This window comes from Sceloporus occidentalis, unplaced genomic scaffold (assembly GCF_023333645.1).
Source record: "Sceloporus occidentalis isolate IW3139 unplaced genomic scaffold, rSceOcc1.0.p SCAF_71, whole genome shotgun sequence".
NCBI lineage: Eukaryota > Metazoa > Chordata > Lepidosauria > Squamata > Phrynosomatidae > Sceloporus > Sceloporus occidentalis.
The window spans coordinates 3,110,731-3,135,355 of NW_028317051.1; the positions used below are offsets into that span (position 1 = coordinate 3,110,731).

Here is a 24,625-nt window from a genome sequence, read left to right on the forward strand (position 1 = left end):
CTTTTTCTTTTTTCCCTAAATTAATATTCAGATTTGGGGGGTCGTTTTATAATCCGGTACTCTGAGCCTCTTATTTTTGGTTTTACCAGTTCTGGATTGCCGGTTAATGGGATTGGGGTAGGTCTATCCAGACTCCCTGTGCATGCGAGCAGAAAGCACTCCACATCAGTTGGCGCACTCTTCTTGTGTGTTCTTATTTTTTATATTTATAGATGTTTTAAGTGCTTACAAATACTTAAGCAATAGACATTTTTACAAGCATGTTGATTTTTATGAACCACCCCATTGGGGAAAAAATGCCTAATTTCAACATGAAACCCAAATTTGTAATAATATCAGATACTTTACATTCCAAGTCTCCTGTCAGAAAGGAGACAATTACAAGAACTAATATATTAACTCACACACTTACTAAATACATCAACATTTATTGGCTATTCCAAGGTTTAATTGCCAAATGGTTGCATTAGAGGGCAAGGGAAATCCATTCATTATATCTCCCTTCACCCGTAGGAAATGTAATCATATAAATATAGATTTTGTTTAAGCAAGGTTCTTTACAGTGCTGCGGTGTTGTCTTTGAACAGATGGACGTCTGTTGTCATTAAAGATACTGAATAATCAATTGGCAGATCGGTTACATTTTGAATAGGCAAGCAGTAGCATATTAATCTAGTATGACTGCATAGGATCCTTTAAATATGGCAACTACTATAATATTAATAATGCCAAGGAAATATAAGAAAAATATGATGTAAGGGAATGGGCTGAAAGTGGGAGGAGCTTACTCAGAAATAGAGACAACATGCTGAGAAATGGGTGGGGCATAGGCGGAAAAATGTTATGTGCCTGGTATACATAATAGGAAGTCTTTCAAGCTTATATTTTAAATGCCTGTATACATATCCTTCCATCCATCTGTTTATCTGCCTGTCTGCGTGGCAGTACATACACTCACTGGCCACTTTATAAGGTACACCTGTTCAATTGCTTGTTAACAGAAATAGCTAATCAGCCAAATACATGGCAGCAAATCAATGCATTTAGGCATGTAGACATGGTCAAGAAAACTTGCTGAAGTTCAAACCAAGCATCAGAATGGGGAAGAAAGGGGATTTAAGTGACTTTGAACATGGCATGGTTGTAGGTGCCAGATGGGCTTGTCTGAGTATTTCAGAAACGGCTGATCTATTGGGATTCTCATGCACAACCATCTCACAGGGTTTACAGAGAATTGTGCGAGAAAGAGAAAATATCCCGTGAGCTGCAGTTGTGTGGATGAAAATGCCTTGTTGATGTCACAGGACAGAGTAGAATGGGCAGACTGGTTCGAGATGACAGAGAGACAACAGTAACTCAAATATCCACTTGTTACAACCAAGGTATGCAGAATACCATCTCTGAATGTACAACACATTGATCTTTGAAGCAGATGGGCTACAGCAGCAGAAGACTACAGCGGGTGCCACTCCTGTCAGCTAAGAACCAGAAACTGAGGCTACAATTGAAATTGGACAATGGAAGACTGGAAGAACGTTGCCTGGTCTGATGAGTCTCGATTTCAGCTGCGACATTCAGATGGACAGACTTTGGCATAAACAATATGAAAGCATGGATTAATTCTGCCTTATATCAACGGTTCAGGCTGCTGGTGGTATAATGGTGTGGGGGGGCATTTTCTTGGCACACTTTTGGCCCCATAGTACCAAACATTGTTTAAACGTGACAGCCTACCTGAGTATTGTTGCTGACCATGTCCACCCATTTATGACCACAGTGTACCCATCTTCTGATGGCTACTTCCAGCAGGATAATGCACCATGTCACAAAGCTCACATCATCTCAAACTGGTTTCTTTATCATGACAATGAGTTCACTGTACTCCAATGGCCTCCGCACCCAGTACTAATAAGGTGTACCTAATAAAGTGGCCAGTGAGTGTATGTCTTCCTATATTTCTATCTCTCTATTTATCCACCCATTCACCTACTGTATATACCAACTTTCAATGGCTATTGTTGAAATTTCTATTTGGCCCTCAGAAACTTTAAATCCCTTGTTGTTACTTGTTTTTTTGTAATAAAGCCTGTTAAGTTAGATGTCTATTCACTGAAGAGGGAATATACATAGTTAAACGAGTCACCATAATTTTCTGAAATCTCACACATTTTGTATGCATTATATAGAGCCAGTTCAGTCCATCCTTTAAATTGCAGAGTGATATATCGCCGAGCTGAAATGCAGAAAAGCTCCTGCAGACTTTCTTTTCCATAAATAGGCTCCAAATAACCACTGGTATGCTTGCAATAATACCCTTGCCCAATCTGGGGTAGGTATCCCAGCTTGTCCTACTTAAGAATAACATCAGAACATTACTCATATTAAAGCCATACCACAGATCCTTGTCAGATAAGTGTCATCAAGCCAGGTAAAATAAGGCTGACTAAATTTTGTACAGTCATGCCTACTCAAATGTTTTTCTGCATTCCTACCAGGACTGCAGTCCAACATTCGACATGCCAGAATATTTGGTTTTTGAGGTGTGCATGTACATGCATGTAGATATGCATACACCCCTTATATGTGTCCAAGTGTCATTTATGGATGTTAGAGGATAAATACTTTGTCGTAGCTATTATATTGCTTATCATACATTCTTAACTCCTTTAATGTAGTTAGAAGTAGTTGTATTAGTTCAGTAATGTAGATGCAATGTAACAGAATGTTGCGGAATCTTGTGATACATATTAACAGTATTTTGTAATGGCAAGCCTTTGGGAATCTTCCCTTTATGAAGTCAAAAGCATTTGCCAGGTAAATACACCGATCAGCCATATCATTTTGACCACCTGCCTAATATTGTGTAGGTCCCCCTTTTGCCACCAAAACAGCCCTCACCAGTTGAGACATGGACTCCACTAGAAGTCTGAAGGTGTGCTGTGGTATCTGGCATCAAGACTGTTAGCAGTAGTTCCTTTAAGTCCTGTAATTTGCGAGGTGGTTCTCCATATAAGCAACGCACCCAGCCATCCACGTGGTGTAAGAGAAAACGTGATATGCTCAGATGCCCATTGTAGGTGCTTTCAGCAGTGGACAGGGGTCAGCATGTGCACCCTGATTGGTCTATGGGTCTATGCAGCCCCTACAAAACAAACTGTGTGTTCTGACACCTTTCTATCAAAACCAGCATTGACTTTTTCAGCAATTTGAGCCTTAGCCGCCCATGACCCTGTCAATGGTTCACTGTTTTTCCTTCATTGGACCACTTTTAATAGGTACAGACCAGGAGCACCCAACAAGAGCTGCAGTTTTAGAGATGCTCTGACCCAGTCGTCTAGCCATCACAATTTGGCCCTTGCAAATTTGCTCAGATCCTTACCCGCTCACAAGTGCCATGATAACAAGGTTATCAGTGTTATTCACTTTACCTGCCTGTGGTCATAATGTTATGGCTCATCGGTGTATGTCATATCTAGGCACTCTGCTCATAAGCATGCTTATAACATGCTGTGGAGGCTGTGCTTCCTCTATAATATCTTTTAAGGTGTAAACAGGCCTGTTATAGAGATGAGCCCATTGAGCAGCGACACACCAAGGTGCTTTAATGACCAAATGGTTGCCAAATTATGAAAATTAATAAAAATACATTTTGGCCTAATGAAGATCCAAAAAAGAGGTAAACAGACATTATTTGGTCTTGTGTCTGGGTTATTTAGTATTCCAAATGTTTTTCATGGCCTTGGCTATTTGGTGTTGATAATTTGCAGGCAGCGTTTTGAAAAGGATTTAACCTATTTCAGTGCTTGACGGGTCACATTGATATTGTAGACATCTGTTTTCAGCAGACGGAAGGAAGCATTTATGCGTCATTCTAGTCACTTCCTATGTTGTTCCGCGGCCTTGTGCTCTGAACTGGGCCAGCCCAAGATAAACAGTGATTTGAGTAACTCGTCATCCCAAACCACTTTTTAAAATGTCTTGTGTTTGGCCTGAGGAGGTATCATTCCACAGCAGCCGGCAGCTTCATCTCTGTAAGGACATCTGGCTTTGAAAGTGGTCAGGCGATATAAGGCACTTAGTCTGCTGCAATAGTACATACTAAATACCAATAATAAATAAATATTTGATATATGCCTACTTATATGCATAACAAATCTTTAAAAATAAACCTCTGCAGAACGTGCCATGCATGTATTTTGTAATATTACAAAACTACTATCCGTTGTCAGCAAATAGTGTCGTAGCAGTGAGCGTATTAGAGTGTTAATTCAAGCTTATACTTATATACAAATGATATAACACCCCACGCCATTGTATAATGTGTTTGCCACAGATGGGTACGTAAAGAGGAGAGCACCATTTTCTTAACAGCAAGCTGTCTGTTAACGTTCAGTTGGGAGAAGGTAATGGTAGAGCAATGTAATCAGATACACCAAGCACTGCCTGAAAAAAAACCCTTAATAATTAATTAGTGGTCCTTTATTGCACCCATGGGTCAAGGTTCAGGGGAAATCATTGATTGTGCTAATAGAAAAAAAACTCAAGCATACATTGTTTTGTTTTGTTAACAAACCAACCCTCGCACCAGGATTACATTGGTCCTGCTACTGTATGTGCTACGGTATTTTTGTACGCTCGGAAGGAACTGTTTTTTTAACCTTGACTACCGTTTAAAATAAGGCTTAGTCTTTTTTTTTCGTACTGATATACAACAGTTCAAACTATGGTATTTCAGTGCAAATATTTATTGTATTTTAAACTGAGTGATTCAACTTGAGTTCCATCGTTGGAATGCAATAAAGAAATTCCATCACTGCTAGGAAGGCCCGGCCCATTTACCTCATCAGGTCTACTCCATTCATAATTTTGGTTGCTAGGTCACAGTGGAGGTGGGGGTAGAAAGCGGAAGCCCCACTCGTCTAGCTAAACCCTGTTTTAAATTATGAGCTAATGAACATTTGGCACAGATTTTGTTGCAGAAGTTTGTAGTATTTCAGGAAAGAACATTTTAACCGTGTCATCCACTTTTATGTATTGACCTTCGGTTCCTGTGTTTGGTGTAGTACACCAAAAGCTTTTAGAAATGTAATCTAATATGAATATGCAAAATGTTATCACACTGAATGGTTGAAGTCCATTAGATGTAAAATACACGTATTTCAGTTTATTCATAGCGCCATCTCTACAAGTTATACGGTTGAGCATTGTTCATTGTTTTTTTCCTGTATTACTTATTTCCAGTGGTCTTTAACATTAAAGTTTGCATTCAGCGCAACTAAAACAATCATACAAAGTAACGCTTGTTCTTTTCGCTGAAGGCCTTTCAATTCACAGAGTAATGTATGGCCATTATTGTGTGCTAATGTGCATAGGAAATGTAGATATTACCTTGAAGCCACATCAGTAGTTGATACTCCAGCCAATTATAAGCTGTCATGGCATCCAAAATAATGTATTCTTTGCAGGACTCCAATGAATAATAAAAGAGGTATTGTTTGTAACATATAGCTGCTATATTACACAGCGTTTATGGTTTTAGCACTGCTGCATCTCTTATGAACCGGCAGCCAGAACAGTTTAATTGAAGGAATTACACTTTTAAAAACCATTGTCAGGAATGTACTGTATTTGGTTTCCCCCGAAGAGCTAAGAAAACAGAAAAACAATAGTGATGCTTAGTCTCACTGCAAATAAATGCCGTAATTCATTGAAAGATTACTGGAGTATGCAACTACATTCCAAAATAATTATGGAAAGAAATTGTGTGGCTTGATGATGCAGGTACCATAACTGGGGTAGAACCATACATGTTTTGGCTTATCGTGTTCATAGATCATGGCACATAAAATGCAATGCACTGGTCTTGCTCAAGGCTGACAGTTGGGCAATTGCAAACTGAATATACCACACACAAGCCAATGTTTTCCTTTTAAGAAGCAAAATGTTTTAAGAAAGTGTATTGAAGAGTAAATTAATTAAAATAAGTGGAAATTATTATAAAATAAAGTATTGCTTCAACTTGGAGTGGCACATTGCCAGTTGCAATGTGATAAATTAATTTCATGGGCCAAACTCAACACTTCTTGCAGGAGACACTATCAGGATTGACCCTTCAGAATGCATGTTGTTTGCTTCATTGATCTTTGTACAGATTCCGTGCTGAATTAGTAGTCTTAGAGGTAAATTGCTCCGCACCCCGTCCATTTAATCTTCCCATGGCAAGAATTAAACACTTTAACCTCATAGAGGGGTCTGTCTTTCATTTAAAAAAAACATGATATTGTATTCTATGTATCACTGCTAATATTGTTTATTTGGTTGTGAAATTTTGGACATTTTGCACCCATATTTTAGAGATGCACATTATTTAATCCCAATAGATATATTGCTAGCGTTCAAGATGATGATATAACAACAACCATAGAGCATCTGCTGGTAGAATCCAGGCTTGACTTTTTCCTTTGGAGAAGCAGCTTTTCTCATCTTGACTGCTCATCATATTCACCCCTGGGAGGATGAAAGGGCCACATATCTCTGCTTTTGATTGGTCTAAGCTGTTTGGAAAACATCTGTTGCAATTGCAGATTGTATGTCAAGCTCTGTGGGTGACAGCCAGCCTTGTTCAGATGTCTCCTGAAAAGAAATAGTCATCCCTGTATAAGTGAGAGGTCAGCTAAATGTTTGTAAAAGCTATGCACACCAACTGAAGCATAACTCAAAGCAGGGCTTCTTGTTATATTAGCATTTAATTAACCATCTTTTTAACAATAGATTCTGACTGTTCCTGGGCAGCATCTATAAAAAGGTTCATTGATTACTATATACTGAGATCTTAGTGAAAAGCTCTGGTTTAACAGGGGTGGCCTAAGGTAGGGTTTTAACTGCTGGCTTCAGGGCCAGGTTGGGAATTCAAACTAGCCCGGGAAGTAATTGCATTGTATTTTATGGTACCATATTTGGGCAAACTATACATATGTTGGGGTCTAACCCCAATTTTTTTTTGCTTAGAATAAGGACATTAAATAAGTCTTAAATAATATGCATATCAAAACACATGGTTCGTAGCATCACTGTGCCTCATGCCATCATGTAATGGGCTGGAAAAAACTGAGAGAGCACTGGTATAGTGTGCAAAAAAAAGTATGAAATTAACTGTTTTCAAATGTATTTAAATAAATGACTGAAAACGTTATTTAAAATAGAGAAATTATTTTCACAGTGGGTGATAAACATTGCAAATAAACTTGCAGCTCTCCTGAAAAAATTGTAAGAGGGAGGCTGAGGAAGGGGGATGTGTGTTAGCTGCATGGATTATCAGAGAGAGTAAATGTGTGTACGTACACCAATCAGCCATAACATTATGTTATTATTAGATATATTAGGCAGCAAATGAACTCCTTGTCCTCAAAGATCTGAACGACTTTGGCAAGGGCCAGATTGTGATGACTAGACGACTGGGTCAGAGCATCTCCAAAACTGCAGCTCTTGTGGGGTATTATCAGTCTGGAGTAGTCAGTACCTATCAAAAGTTGTCCAAGAAAGGTAAAGCGGTGAACCGGCTACAGGGTCATGGGCGGCCAGTACTTATTGATGCACATGGAGGGCAAAGGCTGGCCTGTGTGGTCAAATCCAACATACGAGTTCCTGTAGATCAAATCATTGAAAAAGTGTGCTGGTTCCGGAAGAAAAGTGTGGGAACACACAGTTTGTTGCGTATGGTGCTGCGTAGAGGCAGACTAGTCAGGTTACCCATGCTGACTCCTGTCCACTGCCGAAAGCACCTAGACCATAGAGCAGTGGAAGAAGGGGGCCTGGTCTGATGAATCATGTTTTCTTTTACATTACGTGGATGGCTGGGTGCATATGGGTCTCTTACCTGGAGAACACATGGCATCAGTACTAAAAGGACCTGCTGCTAACATCTTGGTGCCAGATACCACAGCACACCGTCAGAGGTCTAGTAGAGTCCATGCCTCGATGGGTCAGAGCTGGTTTTGCAGCAAAAGGGGGCTACACAATATTATGGCTGATCAGTGTATATACAGCATATGTAAGTGTATATTGCTAGAGTGGCTGTGTCTGTATGTAAGTATAAGGTTTTATATTGTGTGTACATGTATGTTTTAGTGTATGGTGTTAGAGTGTGCGTGTGTTTGTATGTATGTTTATAGGTGTAAGTTTGTGGTTTCAGAGTTGTTATGTGTATATGCATGTGCCATCTTAGCCCCCAAGCAGCTTGTCTGTGTCACCTTAGCCCCCAAACAGCTTGCCTGTGCCATCTTTGCCCCAAACAGCTTGCATACGTCATCTTTACCCCAAACAGCATGCCTGTTTCATCTTTTCCTCTAAACCACTTGGCTGCTTCATCTTTTCCCACACAGCTTGTCTGTGCCATCTTTCCCCCAAACAGCTTGTCTTGGATAACAATCCAACATATACTTTAAATGGTATCCCCCTACTAATGAGAAGGATTTAAGAATGATTGTAGACAACAGACTTAGCAACAATGTGCAATGGGCAATTACAGGTGCACTGTATATAGTTCTTTAACTAATTATGTGACTTCTGAAGGTAAATGGTTGCATCAGATCTTAATCAGGGGCTTTTAGCAAAGGGGTTAATACATATGCACGCACCACTTTTACATTTTTTATTTTTATTTTTTAAAAGTTATTTTCTTCTTTTCGCTTCATCAATTTGGACTACTTTGTGTATGTCATCACATGATGATTAATTCCAGGTTGTAATGCAGCAAAATCGGAAAAATGCCAAGGAGGATGAATACTTTTGCAAGGCACTGTGCAGTATATACAGCTTCCATTCTTCTTACCACAAGATTTTAGAGTGTTTGTTTGGGAATTTTTGCCCATTCATCCAGTAGAGCATTTTGTAGGGCTCTGTGCGGGCCATTTAAGTTCTTCCACACCGAACTCATCCAATCATGTCTTTACGGACCTTACTTTGTGCACTGGGGCACAGTCATGCTGTAATAGAAAAGGGCTTTCCCCAACCTGTTCCAACAAAGTTGAAAGCATACAATTCTTTAAAATGTCTTCGTATGCTGTAGCATTACCATTACCCTTTACTGGAATTAAGGGTCCTAGGCCAGTGATGGTGAACCAATGACACGCATGCCACAACGGGCATGCAAAACCTTCAGTTGTGGCAGGCGGCCAGGTTGCCGACTGCCAGGGACGGCTTTTGAGGTGTGTGGAAGAAGAGAGAGGCGCAGGGCGGTCGCTCATGAAAAAGTTTTCAGCATCCGTTTGGCGCCCTTATGTTTCCTCTACTCCCTGCCGCCAACTGCCTCGGTGCTGCCCTGACTGCAGCGGTGGGAGCGCAAGGCCTCTGTCTTGGTCGCAGTGCTGGAATTTCATGCTAAGCCGCGGAATATAATGTCATATTGCTGGGCTCAGCAGTGAAACAACGAGACAGCTCCCACCGCAGGCATTCAGCAGGGTAAATAAACTACAAAGGAGCGGGGGTAGATAGTGAGAAGGGAGAAGAATATTGAAATAAATAAAGAGTGAGAATGAGTGAGAGAATGAATTAATGTGTGGGTGAATTGTGTGAATGACTGAGAAAATTAATGTGTGAATGAATTTTATATGAATGAGAGAATTGATGAATTAATGTATGGTAGAATTGCTTGAATGATTTTTGAATGGGTGAGAGAATTAATAATTGTGTGAATGAATGAGTGAGTGACTCCATTTATTTTTGTTATACACTGATATCATTTCAGTGCAAATGCTAATGTTATTTAATAAAATCCTTTTCACGAATAGACCCTCTTTTCATGTGTTGTTCTGCTTGGGCAGATAGATGGGCCAAATAGTTATTATCTGCTGACACATTCTATGTTTCTATGCTTATAAAACAAACATAATTTATATGTCAAATTGATGCACACTGTTGTGTATAGTAATTTTGTACCGAAAAAGCTTCCTTTCCATGTTTAATATGCAGTATTGGCACTTTAAGGTCTGCAACTTGGTTTGATGCCCAAAAACATTTGCCATCACTGGCCTAAGCCAACCCCAGAAAAACAGCCCCAGACCATTATCCTTTGTCCACCAAAGTTTGCAGTAGACATACTGCATTCCATTAGGCAGCGTTCTCCTGGCATCCACCAAACCCAGATAAAGCCATCAGACGTCCAGAAGGTGAAGCTTGATTGATCACTCCAGGGAACACATTTCCACTGCTCCAGAGTACTGTAGCGGTGTGCTTTACACCGCTCCAGACAATGCTTGGTATTGGGCATAGCAATCTTTAGCTTGTGTGCAGATGCTCAGCTATGGAAACCCATTTAGTTAGGCTCCTGGTGCACAGTGCTTGTGCTGATGTTGCGTCCAGAGGTAGTTTGTAATTCTGTAGCGACTGATGCTACAGGGGACATATCATTTTTATGCACTACGGTTACAGCACTTGGCAGCCCTGCTCTGCTAGTGTAAGTGGTGTACCACTATTATTAGATAGTTATGTCCATTTTTCTTAATTCTTTTTAATTTCATAAAGAAAGATTCTGAAGAATATGTTGAATTGTAACTTATATTTAAGTGGTAAAAAATGCCCCCCAAAATTGTGCTTCAGTAAATATGCCTTCAAACTGATGAAATATATTACCTTCCTTTGATCATTTGTATTCTACTTAACTATAATGCTTGTGGCATAACCACCTTTTTTAAATTTATGTTGTTTCTGCAGTAGTTCCGCCTGGGAGCCCTGGTCCAATCACAAGACATGGGTCATATGACAGCTTAGCTTCTGATCACAGTGGGCAAGAGGACGAAGAATGGCTTTCACAGGTGAAATATTTGAATCAACCACATACCAAATGATTTAAATGACTTTTGTTTAAGCAAGAAACCTTCTTAACTACTATGTTAAAGGAAACTGGTTAACTTGCATTTACTTCTTGAACAGGTTTTTCAGTTGAGGAACTTTCGCTATAGTCATAAACTCAGCTGTGTTAGGTTCAACATTGAGACCTTATCTGTAATAATTGTATATTCATCACAAAGAAATACAGAGCAGTATCTAATCTCCTTGATTTTTTCTCATCATTAATCTCTTTAATATGTTTAATATATAATTAAGATACATTGTGAGCCTCTAAGGTTACAAAATAAAGTGTGCTTAAATGTGGTAGATCTGTAGAGATGACTCATTATCTAAAAGTAACCTGTCAACAAGTTAATTTCATAAATACTGCAGGAGAGTTTACAATTCATTCATTATACTATGTAAGATAAAGAGCATATTATGGGGAACTTTCCTTTGCAGGAGAATCTGAATAATGCATTATCAATATTGAAAGACTTACGTATTCAACAGTGCATTATCCAGGGCATGCCGAGACCTTCACAGCACACTGTAGTCCATGTCAGTTTAGAAAAAAATTTATATTAAATATATTTAGAAGCAACTAATATATCATTACGTTAACAACACGTATTCATCTCTATTTAACCCAACCAGTATTAGTTTCTTAATGTGCTTTCTTTAGCAAAAACCTTTACTGCAAACATTTTAAGAAAAAATGTAACTATTTTTCTCACGTACACCGATTGGTATTTTAAATAGCACAGTTTCCATTGAATTCCTCTGTGATCACACGTTGTAACACAATAATGTTAACTTTTATTGCATCCATTAGAAGACTGAATAAAATATTCTTTGTTGCATTGATTTTAATATGACAAGATGTTCAAGAGCATAAACTTCTGTGCATGTGCTTGTTCGAGCAGAATATGTTCTTTGTTGTGTAAAACAAAAAGAAAAAGTTTTTTTTTCTCAAGTATACAGTGAAGCACATAGCGCTATTCTAATGGTTAAATGCCTACAAGAATACAAGACTGCAGTGTTTCCTTGAATCTTTCTTCTCAGGGTATATCTATCTAGTACCATCTAAAGAATAATACATACATTTAAAATGCATCTGAATTATTTCAAGTAAAAGTTGAGGGATGAAGTTTGAGTGGTGTTTTTTTTTCTCCCATATACTCATAATGATATTTCTATTTAGAAGCAATGGCCTCTGCCTTCCAAGCCACATAAAAAGTCATAGAAAACCCTGCTAAGCCTCTCCATACCTCTGGAAAAAATACATAAATCCCTCTTTGACCATGTGTTATATTGGGAGATATGTTATAGTTAATATCCACTCTTTAAGACTCCGAAATAGAGGAAAACTTAAATTGATTTAAGGTAGACTATTGGACCAAATTATATTAAAATCAGTCTCTTGTTCTTAGAATATGTTATAGTGTTAATCAAGATTTATTTAATATTTAAAATATATACACATTATTTAAATATGATAATCAACATACACCTGACCTTCATTATATACATTTTGAAATGTTTGGATCTTTTCTGTATAAATGGTGATGAAATCCTTAGCCATACTTACGGCATGGCTATTTAGATAACCATGATGTTAAAATCATACAGTTAGTGTCATTAAAGTAACTTGCCCTTTTCAGAAGGCTGCCATCGCATTTTACCAGGTTGGAGAAAGCAATGGGCCACACTGCTTGGGGAACAAAATGGCCTTACTGGCCTTTATAACTTTAAAGTATAAAAAAAAATAATTTTATTTTACATTTTTAGCTACCTGGCCTACTTTAAGTCTGAGTTTTACAAGAAACTGATTAGCCCAGGCGGTTAGTTACACCATAATATTTAACATACATCTTTTAAGGGCTAAATGCTTCTCTCATTTAGACATTTGTTGCTTTTATTGTAGTCATGCCATTGCCGCGGGCAGCACACAAGAGGATGTGTTATCTTTACTCCCGGAGCATTTAATTATGTTTTCCAAGGGTTTCTTTGAGAAAGCTTGGAAATCCAGCATCTATGCAGAAAGGCTCTAAAAGATATTGCATTTGATTTTGTTCTCAGACAGGAACAAAAAAAAAAAAAAAAAAAAAAAGGGAAATATTCTAGACTGACCTAATGTCCTCCTTATAGGATAATATTAACAGCTTCCAGCCTCAAACATTTATAATAACATGTCACTTTATGAGAGGCAAATGCTGTATAAAAAAGTATTTAAAAAAAATAAAAATAAACCTATGCCAGTAGTTCTGAAAAATATCTTTAGGAGTGTTGTACCTACCTGTCTGGCCGGACGTCCTCCTCTGACGTGCGCTCGGCACGCACACGAGGGGGCGTGCGTATCGAGCAGGCACGCCTCCCCGCCACTGACAGCCTTGATCGGGCTGCCACAGCATATCAGCGGCGATCGGAGAGACGATCCGCCGCTACATGCTCGCGGCGCCCGACCAGTACCTCTTCTGCCTGTGTGGCGCTTCTGCGTCGCTCGTGGCGGCAACACAAGCAGAGAGGACTTGGTGGTTGAGCCGCCGCAGGCATGTCCACGGTGGCTGTTACATTACCTCCCCTGCCTGTGTGGCGCTTCCGCGTCATTCACGGAGGTAACACAGGCAGGAGGTTTTGTTGTTTGGTTGCCATCGCGACGACGCTATTATTGCGCCGGTCGCGATGACGTCATCTTACCTGCTCTCCCGCCATTGGCTCTATTTAAACTTCCTGGTCCTATGTTTCCTTGCCCGTTCAACGAGTTCATATATTTGTTCTCAGGGTGTTTGTTTCTCTTGTGCCGTCTTATTGATTTTCACGTGTACCAGACCTCGGCTTTCGTTCTTCTGACCTTGATCCTGTGCTGCCCATCCCGACCTCGGCTATTGTTCTTTGACTTCGCTCCTGTGCTGCCTGCCCCGATCACGGCTTGTTTATCGGATATTCTCGCCATTCCAGCATTGTGGGTCCATCACCTGTGGTGCCTGATCCGACGTAACACGGAGTCCTTTTTAAGTCCATTTTATTTATTTATTTATTTATTTTAGAACTGGCCAAGTTGTTCAGAAACTAATTTGTGGAAACAAGAAATGACACATAACAGTTCTGTGTCAGGTTTTCCAAATGTCTGCTACTGTATTCCCCATTTATCTTCGAATCAATCAAAGGATAGGTAATCACAGCCTTGTTGTATTGAGGCAAACACTTTCTGATTCAGGATTCAGGACACCTTTAAATTATATGTAAACTTAACAGGCAGGCAAACTTATACTTACAAAGATTCTTTGGTTTCTGTGGATGTATGTTGCATCAGAAAGCATCTTTATAGTACAGCCTCGTGGATAATCAAATACAAATACATCTAAAAATTAGCTTTAAACTGGAATTCCACCGGCCAGGCAATCATATATATTACTTTGTAGAATTTGATTAACTGTAGAAGCATGTGTGACTAAACGCATATATTTTGCCAAGTGAAGTGTTTCTTCAGGGTATATTAGTAAAAATCATTTAAAAAAAAAGTTTCATTTTTGCCAGCAGTGTTTCTTTTGAATTTTTCCATTTTATTGTTTTGGCCAAATTGTTTTCATCCATGTTAACAGAACGCACGGAGAAAGCCTGCCCTTCACTTCAACTTTTCAATTAGAACAGAGGGTAATGCGTGTTGTCAGTGTGAAGTAGATACAATATGTTTGTCCTACACACAACAGGAGAGTGAATAGGAACATCTGGCCATAGCCTCGATTAAACTGCAAAGGCATCTGTTTACCTTTCGGCTCTGTGACACTGACGATTCTGAGCTTAAAATATACAGGATGCTTTATCTGTGGCCTAATTTACAGTGGAGCATGATGTAAAAGCTATAAAATCAACCACGATCTGTTTGGGCTGTTGGGGCAAACGAATGGCGTTACAGACAAGAGGTAGCTTTACACATGCAAGTAAAATATGCTATATTCCTGCCAGTCCTAAACTTGATCAGTTTCAAAGGAAAAAATACATAAACACCTTCACATTCTGGGAACGTAATTAAAGGGGAGGGGGGCAGATAAAACAGGGAGGATACTAAACATATAATAAATAGACATAATTTGTTTTACCTTTCTTTGAGGACTGTTTGAGTAAAGAAACAGTATTTATGACATTAATATGACATCTGATGTTTGTGAACTTATCTATTTGGGAATGTAATATGTGTTTCCTTGAGGGATGCAGATGGGCCAGGAATTTTGTATGACCTTGCCTAAAATTCAGTAGTTTAATAGTTTAATCTTAATTAATCGAAATTTCTGCACACAATCTGGGGTATCCAAAACGTGTAACCTGTTTGCGACCCTCGAGAACAGGACTTGTTTAGCTCCGCTCCACCTTATGTGGAGGTTCCAGGGACACTGGCTGTTCCAGCCACAATTAGCACCAGAAGTACGTTGCCCTCCAAATTGTATGCTAATAGATCCTATTCTCATATGAGCCTTTCTCTTGTCAAACTCGTCTTGTCAAACTACCTAATTATGTAGGTCACGATCCTACTGTTATATGCTAACTTTTGTGTAACCAATGTAGATTTTGCTATTCAGATATTAGATACAGAGTTTCGTTGTCTGATGCAGTACATTTAATTTGAACTGTCCTAGGTGTTGTTAACATATGTGACTTTTGTATATGATTTTGGAATTGTTATTAAATGTTCTTTCGCACATAAGCTATTTGTTTTACATTGCACAATCTTTTAAAATGCAAATACATTTTTTGTTTTATATTATACACGTTTGAATCATGAGTGTGTAAATCCTTGCTGTTTACTACTTTCTACTTAGAATATTTGTGAAACATGGGTATTCAAGTTATTGTTTTTTTTGTTTTTAATTTAAAAAAAGCCCTTTACAAGCTTCAACATATTTATTCAGCTGCATTAAGCTCATAAAAAAATAAATAAGCCTAATGGTACCATGGGAACAGTGAAAAAAATAGTAGTTTTTGTGTAAGAAATGATGTAGCACATTAAAATAAATATTCTGCTTACTATGAAGGTACATGTAACTTATAGCATTAAGACAGGCTAGACTCTTGCCCAAAACACCAGCAGTATGGTGCGGGTGCAATCCATCTATGATGTGTCCACTTCCTGCCTCCACCCTACATGTCCATTGGTTGTAAACTTCCCACTCTCTCTCCGCCACTTTTCTTTTCATTCTTTACTCTCTTTCATTCTTTGCTTTCTTTTTTGAGTTATCTTTCTCTTTCTTTTTTTCTCGTACTCTCTTCTTTTTTCCTGTCTTTCTTCACTCTCTCTATTTTTTACAGCAGCAGTATCTAGTAGCCCTCACTTCTACAATAGAACACTCCAGGCAGCCCCTCTCCTCCTTGCACGCATCACATCCGGCAGCCCTCTTTCCTCATTGTGCAAAAGTACTAACTAGTACTGATTTGTAATATACCCTATTTAATTTGTTGAAAATGAAACAAACTCTCCCACAGATTGCAGTATTGTAATCATCACACTGTATTTCCTGCAAAGATAATAGTATATCCTGAAATAAAAATACCCTTGTAAACTTACGTATATATTCTTGTGCACCGTCAAATTTATTTATTTTAATTTACTTCTTCAGGTGGAAATAGTGACCCATACAGGACCCCATAGGCGGTTATGGATGGGACCTCAGTTCCAGTTTAAAACCATTCATCCATCAGGGCAGACCACTGTGATTTCTTCTAGTTCTTCAGTGCTTCACTCACATGGTCCAAGTGATACACCACAACCACTGCTGGACTTTGACACAGATGACCTTGATCTAAATAGCCTCAGGTAAAGTAAATTTACACAGTACGTGAGCGTGAATGGATCATTGCATTGAGCAAGGCAGTAGGAATGGAAGGTCTTAGGTTTTCAAGTGCTTAGGTGTTTTCTATATGACTTCTATCAAGACTGGATGCATTTAGTTTTAGTTGGGTATCCAAAGGACACATGTATCAAAGAACTAACACAACCTACTGATAAATAACATTTTCTGTACATCATTGCCCTGGTACCCATAACATATCTGATCTGATTCTAAATGGGGTAAATGTGGGGGAATGATGAACTGTGATGAAGTAATAATGGTAATATTGCATATGGTGTAAGAGGTTCATGGAGGTGCAGGTACTAGAGATCAATAAAGATTGCTACTTAATATTTGTACAGTGCCCTCCACTAATATTGGGACCCTTGGTAAATATGAGCAAAGAAGGCTGTGAACAATTGTCTTTATTGTATAACCTTTTGATCTTTTCTTCAAATATACACAAAAATAATCTGCTCTCATGGATATCAAACAATTGCAAACACAACACAGGTTTACCCTCCCCCCAAAAATGTTGAATATATGCATGGCACAATTATTGGCATCCTTTAAATCAATAGTCTGTGCTACCTTCCTATACCAAGAGAACAGCTCTGACTCTTCTTCTATAATGTGATGAGGTTGAAGAATAGATGGTAGGGATCTGAGACCACTCCTCCATACAGAATATCTCCAGATCCTTCACATTTGAGGTCGGCGCTGGTATACTTTCATCTTCAGATCACCCCACAGGTTTTCTATGGGCTACAAGTCTGGGGACTGGGATGGCCACGGTAGGACCTTGTTTTTTGATCAGTAAACCATTTTTGTGTTGAATTGGATTTATGTTTTGGATCATTGTCCTGCTGGAAGATCCCACCACGGCCCAATTCAAGCTTTCTTGCGTAGGCAGTCAGGTGTTCGTTCGTCTTCTGACCATAGAACCCGATCCCATTTGAAGTTCCAGTAGTATCTGGCAACCTGAAGACGATTGAGAGTAGAGGTTTGTTTCTTGAAACCCTTCCAAACAACTTGTGGTGATGTAGATAACGTTGTATTGTAGTTTTGGAGAATTTCTGACCCCAAGAGAAAACTAACGTCTACAATTCTCCAGCTGCAGTGATCCTTGGAGATGTTTTGCCCATTGTAACCATCCTCTTCACAGTGCGTTGAGACTATATAGACACAAGTTCTCTTCCGGTTTGATTCATAACATTTCCAGTTGACTGGGACTTCTTAACTATTGTCCTTAGTCTTAGACATTGTGATGAATGACTAAGGGAATTTATGTGCTATCTAATATTTATACCCCTGTGAAGCAAGAAGTCATGGTTGAACAATTTCCTGTTTCTAGGGACCCAGGTGTACAAAAATGTAAAATATCAATGGGAGTATACTTCAAATACATTTTTCTCATATGAATTATTAGAGGTGCCAATAATTGTGCTAAACATACATATTTTATAAACAACTGTTGTGTTTGATACCCATGAGAGCAGATAACTTTTAATAGAAAAGATCAAAAGGTTAAACAATATTTAAGACACTTTTTCCCAGCCTTCTTTGCTCATATTTACCAAGGATGCCAATATTAGTGGAGGACACTGTATGATAAATTTGAGACCAATCTTTGTTTTTAAAACACATTTTACTTATATAAACTGTTTACAGAGTTGATTGTGGTTCATTTTCTCATCAATCCTACATTGATTCCAAATAAACAAAAACAACATTATAAGAAGGTTTGTGAGCACATCTATTTGAGCACCAATCGTTTACTTACAAATGCACAAGGGATTTTCATCACCACAGTGATCATGAACCCCACAGTCAGTATAGCTGTACCTGGTGGCTCCTAGGGTGCCTGCTGGCACAGCTCTGCTTAGTACAAGAAATACCATGTTTATAATTTGTAAAAAACTCAAAATTAAAGGAAAAAAAATCCACTGCTATGGGACCTTGGTCTGGACCCTAGCCCTAAAACAGCAATTTTAGATAAAGCAAGGGGGTTTTCATAGCCAAGCAGTTGCATGGCTACCATGGTTAAATAGTTGTCAAATAAAAATATTACTTGTGACAGAATCATTGAAATGATCATGTATTAATATGTGAATTAATGTTAAAATAAAGAGGCGTTAAACTCCTTTAAGACACAGTCAAAAAACAGCCCTGTAGGATATTACACCCAGGACATTACTGTTACACTGTATGATATTTGTTTTTAGATAAATAATTTTTTTCCTGAGCTTTCGGTTCAGAAAAAGTTAAACGGGTTTGGTGCAAAATAGTCTGTCTCTCTGTCTGTACGGATGCCCTGCACACAAGCAAATCACACAATGCACAATAACCTATAAGCAGTCATCCTACCCAATAAGCATATTAAAACAATTCACATGTTACACTATGCATGCTAAGCTATACACATGCATACTATACTATACATATTAACCCTACCCTAGACGCAGGTAAACTATGTAGTGTTACCACTACTGTAGACACATTCTTACTACCCAGTGCAGGCACACTACCCTATGTACATGCAAACTACCCTGTGCACAGTGTCACTGCCCTAGACACATGGAAAGACCCTAGATCCACACTTACTAGCCTATACAGAGTCACACATGCAAACTATCCTATACACATGGAAACTACACAGTGTACTTACATTACCATAGACACAAACATACTAAGCAGTACACATTGACAATGCCCTATACACAGTCAACCTACCTTATACACATCAATCCCAAACAATTCACAGTGACACTACACATTGTACAGAACACAGTATCATAAGACTATACATATGCATACCACACCGAAGGAAGTCATACTATTCTGTGCACAGTTGTGCTAGCCTAAAAACATAAAAACGACACACGTTACTTTACCTACATTCTTTTAATTATTTGTTTAAGTATTCATCGACTTCTGTTGTCATTCTTTGAACCACTTGGAATCTAGTCCAGATTGTTTTCTGTGAGCTCATCCAACAGTTAATTAGCATCTGTTGCATTTTATTGGAGTCGTAAAATCTACAAAATGGCAATTAACTGTTGGATGAGTTCCCAGAAAATAATCTGGGCCAGGTTCCAGGTGGTTAAAATAACCACAGCAAAGGGAAAGCAGTCAAAATAGAACACATTTATAACAAATATTTGGAGGCTTCTGGTTTGTTTGGCTAGTTAACTAGTGTTGAAACTGCATTGCTGATTCCATGCTATAATCTTAGACCATCTTACCTTAGGTGTTTTGCACTTTTGCTTCAATTTAACTACTTTCCTTGCCTTTCAACGTATAGAGCCAAACCCTATGACTTAATAGAAGTGAAACAGTAAAGTAAGTTCTATTTTGATACTGTGTCGTTACAGGATTCAGCCTGTTCGTTCTGAGCCTGTTAGCATGCCCGGATCTCCCCGGACAGTTTCTGATCGCAGAGGGGGCTCAACCGTTATTGATGCGAGCTCAGGTAGGAAACAAATAGAGATCCTGGACTGGTCCAACAACCATGAAGGACCGCACCATTGGTGTTCATTTACTAATATAACTCTTAAGTCTTAAATCAATTTATTCAATTCTAGTTCAGGTACTGGGCATCAGTATATCTGTTTCACTTGATCTCTAACATGAAGTTTTTTATAGTTTATATTTGCAATGTAAAGTGCGTTGGTAACATCAGCAAGCAGTAATAATGTAATCACATCTATTTGGTTAATGGATATTGAGTTATATTATTTTATTAGAAATAATTACAATTATGTGTACTTTTGTCATGTAACTGCTGAAATACAGTATTCTTAAAAAAAATCAACTTTCAACTGTAAAGCAACAGGCCTGAAAGGATACACAGATGAGTATCATAGGTTTATGTCACCTCATATTAGAGGTACCTTGTTACCGCTATATAATGATGTGTTGAACGGGGGAGGTTTCTCTTACCGCATTTATTGGAGCATGAACTATTTTTATACCCAAGCCAAATAAAGGTAGTTCTCAAGTTACTTCTTACAAGCATATTTAGTGAACCAAGATGTAAAATGATTAACTGCAATAATGGCCACCACTTACAGAGAGTTTTATCCTTTGAGATTGGGTTCAATTGGGCAAAACACAGGATCGAAAACTTGCGTACCAGAATTACAATAAGACTGAAGCGTTACCATCTACAATGGGTAAGAATATTAGGAATCATTACATGTGAAGATGTGATTAATACACAGAGATGCACTATTTATAGTGCAAAGGGCTTGTATGTCTCCACATAGATTACACGTGATAGGTACTCAGCCATCTGACAGATGCCCTAAGTATTTGAGTATGCATGCTCATACTGTTTTAGCAGAAAACCATTTTACATCAATGGATCCACTGTAACAGTCCTATCATGGGGCTGTTCCATAGTTAACTACTTTGTGTTTTGGATAACCTGGATGGATGAAAGCTTGCAAAAAGAGACTCATACAACTTCATGTTTTAATCTCTAGCAACCATTTATGAGATTACTACGTTGAGGGATACATTAAAAGTAATTCTTCACTATACCACCTGGTACTGCACCAGAATTATTTATAGAAGGCCGCCCCTGTCATTTACAAAGGATATTAGACAGACATTGATGAGAAGAGGATTTTTTTCCTTTTTTTCATATTATTATTGTTATTACTTTTAAACTAGACTAGTGGAGAGCCATATGTGGCCAAAAGTCAGATTCTTACTGTTAATTCAAATTTGCATTATTGACCCAAGTAGGTATCACAAGTAAGATTTTTCTTTTGCATCTGACCCCATAGGGTTATGTGTTTAATATGCATTTTACATTACAAGGACGAGCTACAAAATGAATAAGGGGCTGTTAACTGTGTCCAATACACCAAAGTTGGATTTATTTACTTTAGAAAAAGGTGCCTAAGGGGTGACCACAAGTACCACAAAGTTTTTCAAGAATAAACTAGATTGCTGTATGCCAATTTTGCCTAGTCTCCTTCTTATTGTGAAATTGTGAATACTGACTGTCATGGAAGCCTCCGTGCCATGGGCTCCTGGAGGGGACTGAGTGCCAGCCTCCTTACTACAGACTATGGGCCCTGGTAAAGAGTGCCATGTTATCCTTTTGTGTGTTATTAATAAAAATGTATTTTATTATTTCCTTATTTCCTAACTGTTTACACACAGCAGACTAAGGTCTGGGAGATAATCTAATCAAGACAATGTGTATTCCTCATCTAATCCCTTTACTGGCCCTATTGTCTCTGGGATGCAGATTACACTAAATGGGTGAGGAGAAAATTACAGCTGAACACAAGCACCACAAAAGTATTAAAACAGCCTCGGTCCCACAGGGTACAAAACGAAAAATGAGCCCGGTCCTTAAGGGGTTAATTTATCTTTGACTAATATTAAAATTAGTTGATGATATGGAAAACAGAAGAACTCAGGAAGGGGTCAAATACTTTTTCACAGCACTGGACACTCTGATTCCCTTGTTGGCCAACCCTTGCAGGCCTGTAATATTTTATATGTGCTGAATTTTCAGGTGATCTTCAACCTAGCAGTTACATTACCATGCAACTGTTTTTTTATTTGCCTGCAGGGTATAATGTCCATTTTAGTAGCATATAGGACTAGAAGAGCTTTTAAACCACTGATATGTCATCACAGGGTGCCATTATAGGTTCAATATGTACACACAGAATTCCCTCTAATATGACTTAAGGAGAAAGCGCTTCTATATGATGCTTAGTTTCAAATGCAAAATAAATAAAGGCTCCAGGCACTCAAGGGTTCCAGCTCAGGCAGATTAATTAACCCCTTAAGGACAATGGGCGGTCCCTAAACCCATTGAAAACAATGCATTTTGAGCCTGTACATGTATGGGCTTTGTCATTAAGGGGTTAAAGGAAGACAGCAACAACGTTTCGACCTCACACAACTGGCACAGTTAAGCACCTGAGTTCCTTTGGAGTGTGCAGATTCCTCATTCTAGTTTCAAATGCAGTCATTCTGATATGAAGCAAAAAGAGGTTTTGGCTCACTTTTTATTTAAAGTATCCCTTACCATGCCGAGGACCTCACAGAGGTCACTGATCAAATGGCTTTCCATAATATGATTACATTTTCTAACCAAGTTTTTGGTTACACGTGCTTCTAAGCTTTGATTCATGTGTTAATCCAGAAATGTATTATTCTTTGTATACCTTACAGATAGTTTGCAGATATTTATATACAACAGAGACACATTTAACAATAAACAGGTCTTAAGCAATGCCTTGTAAATGCTGGTTAGCTGGAACTGGTGCTGAAACGGGAAGTTATTTGCATGTTATGAACCTTGCTTTTCATTGTGTTGATTCCTATCTGGTTGTTGATTGTCTGTTGCTAAGAGATGTAAACATTGTGGCGCCATGAATTATCAGTCTTCATCACCTTACTCTAACTTCAAGAATGTATTTGTCTTTATCATTACTTGCATTTAACTAATCAATGTACTGGTGGTCAGCTAGTCAACGTGGTGTGACCCTAAGTAGGTGAATTGCTACTTTAAAGGGGCATCCACACTACAAAGGACTTTCATTGATATAGTGCCAAAAATGTACACAGTGCTTCGTGCAATACATATATTAAAGGGGAACGACAAAACTAGAAATGACAATCTAAGACAATATGATATATATGATATATAAGATATATATGATATATAAGAAGGAAAGTGCTCGCAAGCTTACAATTTTTAAAGTAAAAAATAAACTGCACAAAAAAGGAAAGGTGATTTAATTGTATTTAGCAAATACATAGTTTTAATTAATATGTTTTACAGGTAACCCGCATAAGTCTGAAAACCCATTTAACAGAATAATAAAGTTTTCTCTTAAATACCTTTGTTTTTGGTGTATAATCAATAATTACAGAAGAAATTTTGAAGTCATTCAAACACCCCTATAGAGGGAACATAACTAGTGCGTGCTGAAAGTTCAGTGAGTAATCCAAAGATTGAGTTGACATATTTGTTCTGTGTCTCTCAACCAAAAAAACCAAAGACAAGGTAATGTTAAATACTGATCTCTCTTTGCCTAATATTGCAGTGTTTTTTCTTATGTGACATGTCCTTATGGTGATCTGACAGACAATTTAAGGAAGGTTAGTTAGCAAGAGCCAGTGCCGTTTTTATGGGCATTGCTGCCCCAGGTGTGACCAAGGGTAGCACCCCAGTCCACCATCTCAGACCTAATGAGCCACGGAGGAGTTCTTCCTCCATTGGGTCTTCTTCCACTAGAGTAGACCTCATCTACGTTATTTTCCATAGAAACAACAGTACCACATTCTACATAGATGTACAACCTGGCCATTTTCAGGGAAGGTCTTTCACCTCCGTGAAATAAATTATACATAAAGCATGATTAGTTTGATCTTTCTTTCCCTTAGTGATGCATAGTGAAGTTCTTGAATTGAAACTACAACTCAGCTACCACTTTAATAAACCTCTACTCTCTCTACAGTTTAATAACCAGTCAAGCAGTTGACTCTTTCTCTCTGTCTAAACATGATAAAAATGTGATAAAATGATTTTATTGTATTGAACGAATTCAAGAATTTAAATAATCTAGTATATAAAATAATATTGGCTTTATTGGTTGGGTTTTATCTAAGTGATCCTTTTCCACGTAATAAACCAAAAAATAAATAAATCAGACGTTTTAAAATACATATTTGAGGTTGTTGAAGCTTGCAATCTTTCTGTAACACCATTTCACGGCAAGTGATGCAAATGTTCTCTTTGCAACAGTTATGTGTTCAGGTGAGCAAGATGTGTGAATGCAGCTGGCAGATGAACTGACCCTCGGTAGGAATTCCCAGTCTGCTCTAATTGCCACAGGCAACAACTGACAAGCCTGAGCGGTCATTGGTTTCTTATTACTGGCGATGATAGGGCCTGAGGATTCCTGGCGTCACCATTCCTTAAAGGCTGTTAC

General features: G+C 38.4%; 1 protein-coding gene across 1 annotated transcript in view; it reads left to right on the top strand.

Moving 5' to 3' along the window:
* Positions 1–24,625, top strand: part of LOC149286273 (BCAS3 microtubule associated cell migration factor-like) — a 523,731-nt gene that overhangs the window by 240,992 nt on the left and 258,114 nt on the right. Inside the window, exons 20-22 of the mRNA XM_089494317.1 lie at positions 10,711–10,811; positions 16,443–16,639; positions 20,030–20,127. Coding sequence (XP_089350443.1) covers positions 10,711–10,811; positions 16,443–16,639; positions 20,030–20,127 — 396 coding nt within the window. The remainder of the gene's footprint in view (positions 1–10,710; positions 10,812–16,442; positions 16,640–20,029; positions 20,128–24,625) is intronic.